At 49.7% G+C, this 8,312-nt stretch overlaps 1 protein-coding gene across 1 annotated transcript; it reads right to left on the reverse strand.

The window, feature by feature from the left end:
* Positions 1–2,938: 2,938 nt before the first annotated feature.
* LOC123085113 (allene oxide synthase 2) lies at positions 2,939–4,767 on the reverse strand. The gene has a single exon (XM_044506705.1). It carries the CDS (start codon positions 4,646–4,648, stop codon positions 3,200–3,202), a length of 1,449 nt encoding a protein of 482 aa, XP_044362640.1. The 5' UTR covers positions 4,649–4,767; the 3' UTR covers positions 2,939–3,199.
* Positions 4,768–8,312: the final 3,545 nt, after the last annotated feature.

Raw genomic sequence — 8,312 nt, forward strand, 5'->3', positions numbered from 1 at the left:
ATCAAACGTCACAACGCAACTAGGTGATTAAAAAGATGTTCTACAGGTATCTCCGAAGGTGTTTGTTGAGTTGGCATAGATCGAGATTATGATTTTTCACTCCAGTATCGGAGAGGTATCTCTGGGCCCTCTCGGTAATACACATCATAAGCTTGCAAGCAAACGACTAAGAAGTTAGTCACGAGGTGATGTATTACGGTACGAGTAAAGAGACTTGCTGGCAACGAGATTGAACTAGGTATGAAGATACCGACGATCGAATCTCGGGCAAGTAACATACCGACAGACAAAGGGAATAATGTATGTTGTACGGTTCGACCGATAAAGATGTTCGTAGAATATGTAGGAGCCAATATGGGCATCCAGGTACCGCTATTGGTTCTTGACCGTAGAGGTGTCTCAGTCATGTCTACATAGTTCTCGAACCCGTAGAGTCCGCACGCTTAACGTTCGATGAGGATATTGTATTATATGAGTTATGTGATTTGGTGAGCGAGTGTTGTTCGGAGTCCTGGATGAGATCACGGACATGACGAGGAGTCTCTAAATGATCGGGAGGTAAAGATTGATATATAGGACGATAGCATTCGGACACCGGAAGTGTTCCGGAGGGTACCGGATACATATCGGATCACCGGAAGGAGTTCTCGGCACCCCCGGCAAAAGATTTGGGCCTAATAGGCCAAGAGGGGAAACACACCAGCCACCAGGGGCTGGTGCACCCCCCATATGGGCCGAACCAGAGGAGAAGGAAAGAGGGGAAGGGAGAAGGAAAGGGGGGGTTCGGCCTCCCCTTCCTTTCCTCCACCCTCCTCTTTCCTTCCCCCTCCGCTAAATAAGGAAGGGGGGCGCCGTCCTAGGAGGAACCCAAGTAGGATTTGGTCCTACTTGGGACGCCTCCTGGCCTCTCCGCTCTCCCTCCCACCTATATATATGTGGGGGGGGGCCTTGCACAGCCCAGACAATTGTTAGCCATGTGCGGCACCCCCTCCACTATTTACTCTCACGATCATATCTTCGTAGTGCTTAGGCGATGCCCTGCGAGGATCACTTCATCATCACTGTCACAATGCTGCTGACGAAACTCATCTACTACCTCGACAACTTGCTGGATCAAGAAGGCGAGGAACGTCACCGAGCTGGACGTGTGCAGAACACGGAGGTGTCGTGCGTTCGGTACTTGATCGGTTGAAGCGCGAAGAAGTTCGACTACATCAACCGCGTTGAGAAACGCTTCCTCTTATGGTCTACGAGGGTACGTAGACACACTCTCCCCCTCGTTGCTATGCATCTCCATGGATAGTTCGTTGCATGTGCGTAGAATTTTTTAATTTTCCATGCAACGATTCCCAACACTACACACACAGGAGGATTTCACGGACTTTTACAGGATGTGCTGACGTGGCAAGTTGTGATTGGAAAGAAGAGGTGAAGCGGGCCCACCCTCATGAAAATCATGGGAGTTTAGGAGTAAGTTGGAAGGCGTCCGTTGCAACTCCGTAAAGATCCGTGTGTGTAGCATTTTTGTTCTTCTACACCAAGCGGAGGTCGTCCCCGTAACTGCGACGCACCAAGGTCTACATCGACGAGCTCGTATTGTCGTCATCTTCAAGCAACGCCGCCACACGGTGACACTCAAGTCTACTGTGGCCTTCTACATCAACACACTTCCCCAACCTCGTCCAAGCTCCAACGAGGCGAAGCCACTTCCCCGACATGTATTTTTCTGATGAAGCTACCATATCTTGCCGGGCACTAACGAGTCAAAGGCAAGCCACCATGTACGACACCGACGAGGCGAACACCACCAGGCCGGGCATCGACGAGGCGAAGGCTGCCCATCCGTCTAGGCTGACAAGGGCAAACACTTTCATCATCGGACATCGACAAGCCGGAGATATACGGCCAAGCATCGCCGGAGCGGCGGACGTACCACTCCACCCCTCTATTCGACCACATCATCGCCATCGTCTACACCGAGCACTTGGAGAAGAGGAGACTCGGAGACGACAACCATTGCATCATCTTAATCGGAGGTGGTTCGCGACTTCGACTCGCGGATGTAATTAAGCGGGAGCCTTCCGAGGCCCCGGGAACCAGAACTTCACAATCTCCCAAGTCATATCGGCCGCGCTAGCATGCCATGGAGCGCTTACGTAAAGGGATCATATAATTTGTTTGTCCGATGAGAGATTAATAAAGTACAAGTTCCCCTATGTTTTATTTGTGTACTTAGAGCATCTCCAACAGGAGCCCAAAAAGAGCTCCGCGTGCTAAAAATTCATTTTTTTGGGCGCCGAACAGTTCCAACAGATGTTGTAAAATATTAAACGCGCTAAAAAGTTTTGGGCACGCACTGAAAATCGCTATCGCGCGCAGCATATTTTGGGCTTCGGATTGCGCGCTTCACAATTTGCACTGTGTGCTTTTCTGGGCGTCTGTTAAAGCAATGTTAGTCTCGGCGTATTAAAAGTGCTACAGTGACGCGCTATAACTTTAATTGGGCGCGAATTTTTTTTGCGACTGTTGAAAATGTTCTTAGTACACAGGCACGCCCGCAATATATATTTTTCCTGACGCACGGAAGAGATAATAACATAACAACCACGATATTTTTCATTATTTCTCGTGCCAAACACTTTATGTTTCTTTTTTGACATAGACGTCGAAAAAGCTACACCAACATGCAGCATTCTATCATGAGGATGCGTGCAACAAGCTCCCCTCCTCTTCCTCTCCATCGCAGCCCCGGTGATCTGCGCGGAGTGAGTCAAATCTTGCCTAAATGCAAGGAACCGTGCGCTGATTCTTTCTCATCGCTCATGCTACTCTACTAGGTTTCTATGGTGAGTGGCTGTGAATGCAAGCCCGCGTTGCGCATTGTGTACAAAAGAGAGGTCTGTCACGTTGACTCACCGCAAAGTCGTCCCTTTTACCGTACGTCAAGAGTGAGAATCTTATTACAGGAAAGTCCGTCTTATTACACTGGGCAAGATTGCGAAAAGTAAACACACACACATACACATACACACACACAAGGGCACAAGAGCAATATTGAGGGCACAATGCAGCGAAGCAGCCGAACAAGATGCATGCATGACTGACTCGTACTACTACGTGCTGACTGGGTCGATCGATGGCTGCTACGAGAGCTGCTGCCGCCGTACGTTAATCCGATGACCGGTGCAGGTTTTAATTTTCAAACAGCGCTATCAGGACCGGACGTGGCCTTGGTGACGCCGGTGAACTCAACCTTGGTGCCGAGCAGGTCGACCCCGACGTCGGCGGTGAAGGTGTCGTACCGGAGGAACAGCTCCACCACCAGGAGCCTGCCGACGAGCACCACCAGGTTCTTGCCGGGGCACTGCTTGTTGTCCACGCTGGGGCTCTCGGTCTCCCGCCCGTTGGACCAGTACACGTACTGCAGCAGCTTCCTCCCCTCCTCCCCGACGAACCGGTCGCCGACGAACTCCCTCGCCGTGGGGCCGAACACGCGGGGGTCCCTGGTGGCGCACGGCTGGTACCCGAACAGCATCTCCCCCTTCTTCACGGCGAACACCGCGTCGTGGCTCTCGATGTTCATGTCCGCCTTGGCGCGCCCGTACTGGAACTTGACGGGCGGGTCCAGCCGCAGCGCCTCCCACACCGCCGACTTGGTCAGCTCCATCTTCTCCAGCGCCTCCACCGTCACCTTGCCGCCGGCGTCCGCCACGGCGGCGCGAATCTCCGCGACCAGCTTCTGGTGGAACTTCTCTCCGGCCCCCGCGATGCGCGCGAGGATCCCCGGGAGCAGCACCTTGAGGCCGCCGTAGCTGTTGAACACGGTGGCGAACAGCAGGTTGTGGCATGCCTCGTCCCGCTTCAGCCCGAGGCCCTCGGCGGTGTCGAGCGCCTTGGTCGCGGCGGCGTTGAAGTACTTGTACAGCGCCTTGTAGTCGCCGCTGACGAGGATGGGCGGGAGGTGCACCGTGTGGAGGAGCGGCTCCTCGAGGATCATGGGGAGGCCGAGCGTGACGAGGGGGTGGAGCTGGAATATGAGCCACTTGGCGGCCTTGGCAGGGCCGGTGGTGCCTAGGTCAGACGCGGAGGGGAGCACGCCGAAGTAGGCGTCGCCGATGAACTCGAAGGAGGTGGCGTCGTTGAGCGTGTTGAAGTTGGCCTTGCCGCCGAGGACGAGCTGCGACTCGACGGTGGCGAGCAGCGAGGAGAAGTGGGAGCGGAAGGCCGGGATGAAGGCGTCCTTGCGGGAGGCGAGGAGGGAGAAGAGCAGCTGCTTGACCTTGGCGTGGGTGGGCTCGGAGGGGTCGAGGTAGGAGCAGACGCGGAAGCCGCCGGTGAGGGAGGTGGAGGGCATGTAGGTGCCGGTGAAGAGGTTCTTCTTCTCGACCTTGTCGACGTCGAAGAGCACGGGGAAGCTCTTGGCGTCGAGCACGGCGACCACGCGCGGGTCGCGCGCCATGAAGGGGCCCGGCGGGACGTTGATGCGGACGACGGTGGAGCCGTACCTCTCGACGCGGGACTCGAAGTACTTGTCCTGGCCCTGGAAGTAGTAGAAGTCGAGGCGGTCGCGGATGGCCGAGACGAACGGCATGCCGTAGCTGCCCGGCACCTCCCGCGGCACCAGGGAGCCCTCGTCGCCGCCCGCCATGCCGCTCCGGCTCGTCTAGCTCTGCCGCTGGCTAGGCTGGTTTGGTTCGGCTTGGAGCTCTGGATCTCGCGCGCGCTCTCGATGCGGACAAGATTGGATTGCGTCTAATGCAGCTCGGGGTTGGGCGTACAAATAGGCCGCGGAGAAGAGATCGGGCGAGCATGCAGCGTGCATGGCATGGCTGGCAGTGACCGCGCGCGCGTGTTGCGCGTGCCGTGCAGGGTGGGCCAGGCGACAAGTCCCGGGCGGTGAAATATGGACGGGATCAATAGTTGTTGCACCGTACGTCCACCTACTCACGGATAATTCTTGGCGCGCGGCGCACCGGGCCGCATTTGCTTCGGAAATGATATGGTTATGAGCAGGTGTTGTACAATGTGACTTTTATGAATAAGATTAATTAGGGTTAAGGGACGCATCACATGCCAGTTGCCTGAGATTTTCAACTTTTTTAGCCGTGGGACACATGCATCTACTACTCCTAGTTGCGGTAGACCGATTCCAAGGCTACTCATCGATGACGGCGAGTACTACTACGTAGAGTGGTATCAACTTAGTTTTCACGTACGTCATCGGTTGCAATTAGCAACCTCGGATTAAGCGTCACAAATTTTTGACCCAAGAAGCCGCCAAGTCCATCCACAATCACCCGCCGCGCGCCGTCAAGACTCCACCCTCCGTCCTTGCCAAAAACTTTAGGACGTGGCTAGGAAGTGCCGCTGCGCTCGTTTGTTGTCTGGAGCGCACCGTCGTATGTAGTAAATTTATGTCCTTGTGTCCAGCTGTCTATGCTAGAAAAAAAAATTGTTTGGCCACATCCCGTAGCGCACATGGGTGCCAAATTGAATTAGCCTAAATCCCGTCCCACGTGCATTTATTTGGGGGTTTAAAAAGTTGTAAAAGCCATAACTTTGGATTCAAGCATCGAAATCTAGTTTCGTTTTCACTGTCATATTTCTGACGACGAGTTCTTCAAAACTAGATCTCATATGAGTAGGTTTCGTCAAACTTTTTTTAAGGGCAACTTTGGATGCAATGAAGGCAACTATAGTGCTACACGGAAGCAACGTTTTCTTTTTCGCCTAGTTGGACTGACTATTAGGTTGGTTTGCGTAAAAACGAGAAAAATCACACAAAACATAAGGCATCTATAGTTCTACATACAAAGTAACTTCACTGCACTATGTGTATCTGTGAATTCGGTAACATTATCCTAACTTGCCTATCATGGCTGCTCAATTGCCTATTGTTGATGCTTAGTTGCCTACGGCTGATGGTCAATTGCCTATAAATGATATAAACTGCCTATATTGATGCCTAGTTGCCTGCTATTGGTAATTAGTTGCCTACAATTGCTTCTTAGATGCCTAACTTTGCAAAAATAGTTGCCTACAATCTTGTGAAATTGTTTATTATTATTTTTCTAAGTTGCCTACAAAAACTCTGAAGTGGCGAGATTCACCATCATGTTGTCTACCATAACTAGCAATAGTAGACACAAGAGCATCATCGGTAGACGACATCGTAGTATTATAGACCATTTAGAAACAATGACGACATACGAGCATGAACAATAGGCAACTTAGAAGTACCGATGAGGAAGTTAGGAGAATGTTACATAAATTAATTAGGACACAAAATATAGTGAAGTTGTCTGCTTTTAGCACTAAGGTTGCCTCTTATCGAAGGAAAGTTGCTTACGAAGGTGATGTCATATTATCCACCTCTGTTTCGAAGTTGTTCTGTATTATTAGTTAGTTGCTTATTGTTGCTAATTAGTTATTTTTAGGAGTGAAGTTGCTTCTGTTTAGTACTAAAATTGCCTCCGTCTAAGCCGTCTGATCCCAATTTTTTTAATGTGATTGCATTGCTATTAGTGTCCGTCTAATATCTGACACGGCTAGCTAGCGTTGCTATGCTCATTTGCTGTTCCGAGCACACCCTCCACCCCACGCACGCACGGAACGAAGCAGCTCCAACATTGCGCTCCACACCCTCACGCTACACCATCCAAAAGACCGCATGCATTTATTTGGGGTTTTGAAAATTTTAAAAAGGCGTAACTTTTGATTCGAGCATCGGAATTTAGATCCGCTTTCACAATTGGGTTTATCGCGACGAGTTCTTCAAAATTAGATCCCATATGGGCAGGTTTTGATTAATTTTTTCTTGAGCAACTTTGGGTGCAATGGAGACAACTTTAGTACTGTAGGAAAGCAACTTCTTCTTTCTGGCCTAGTAGGACTATCTATTAGGTTGGCATGTGTAAAAATAAGAAAAAAACAAAAAGCATGAGACATCTGTAGTGTTGTTAACAAGCAACTTTATTACACTATGGGATCGACCTCTCTAGACACTTTGAACCATCCAATGACCCGAATTTGTTTGAACAAGTTCATACGTCTGAAATCCTCCAAGCCGAATGACGAGGGGGCGTTCTCAGGGTCCCTCAGTGTCGATTGCTCCCTTCAACATCAAGTCGGATCCCATCTCCTAAGACGACAAGAGGAGCAAAGTCCGCCCCTCCTAGCCGAGGCCCCCACGATGGATAAAGAGTATGCACTACAAATTGAGATGCCAATCAAACGGTCAACTTCCGACAGCTGTCTAACGATGCCCTCTCCGCCGCTCCCGAGCAAACACGACGTCCAAAACTAGATAACGCGTAAAGGAGGAGACGTCATCCCCACTACACCAACCATTTGTGTTGTAACAAGGAAGTGGCAACAACAACTTTGAATATTGATAAACGCAACCACATATAGAAAAGACTAAGTTCGCCCAACAGAGCCCGTTGGGGGTAGAAAATAAAAACAACTATGTGACTTATATGCCCTGGAGTTGTACTTAAAAAGCAGCAACTTTTGGGGCGTTTTTGTGCAACTTCAATGCATTCACCAGATAACTTTTCGATATTGGTAAATATTTTTGTTCGTGAGGATTGGGCAACTGGATACATGGTTTTAGGCAAACTATTTGTTGATTGTGGGCAACTGGATACTTTGTTTTAGGCAACTGTATGGTTGATTGTGGGCAACTGAATACTTTTTTAGGGCAACTTTGGATGCGAAGGAGGCAACTATCGTGCTATAGGGGAGCACCTTCTTATCTTTGGCCTAGTAGGACTTCCTATTAGGTTTGTTTGCGTAAAAACAAGAAAAATCACACAAAACATAAGGTCCCTTTAGTGCTACATACAAAACAACTTCACTATACTATGTATACCTGTGAGCTTGCCTATTTTTAGCACTAAAGTAGTCTCTCGTAGCGGGATGTTAAAAACATAAGGCCCCTTTAGTGCTACATACAAACCAATTGAAGTTAGGAGAATATTAGAAAAAATTAATTAGGAGAAAGTGAAGTGAACTTGCCTATTTTTAGCACTAAAGTTGTCTCTCGTAGAAAGAAAGTTGCTTATAAAGGTGATATGATGTTGTCTACTTTTGTTCAAAGTTATTCCCTATTACTAGTTAGTTGCTCATTGTTGGTAATTAGTTACTTTAAATTGGAGTGGACTTGCTTCTGTTTAGCACTAAAGTTGTCTCATCCAGTGTCTAAGTTGCTTTCTGAAAGAAAAAAGAAAAATCATCAAAACATATCCATGTGGGTTTAGTTTTGAAGAGCTCGTCACGACCTGGCTAGCTAACACCCGTGTGCTCGGTAG

This window comes from Triticum aestivum, chromosome 4A, assembly GCF_018294505.1.
Source record: "Triticum aestivum cultivar Chinese Spring chromosome 4A, IWGSC CS RefSeq v2.1, whole genome shotgun sequence".
NCBI lineage: Eukaryota > Viridiplantae > Streptophyta > Magnoliopsida > Poales > Poaceae > Triticum > Triticum aestivum.

Coding starts and splice junctions, on each gene's coding strand:
- LOC123085113 (XM_044506705.1), bottom strand. CDS start 4,648: ATGGCGGGCGGCGACGAGGGCTCCCTGGTGCCGCGGGAGGTGCCGGGC.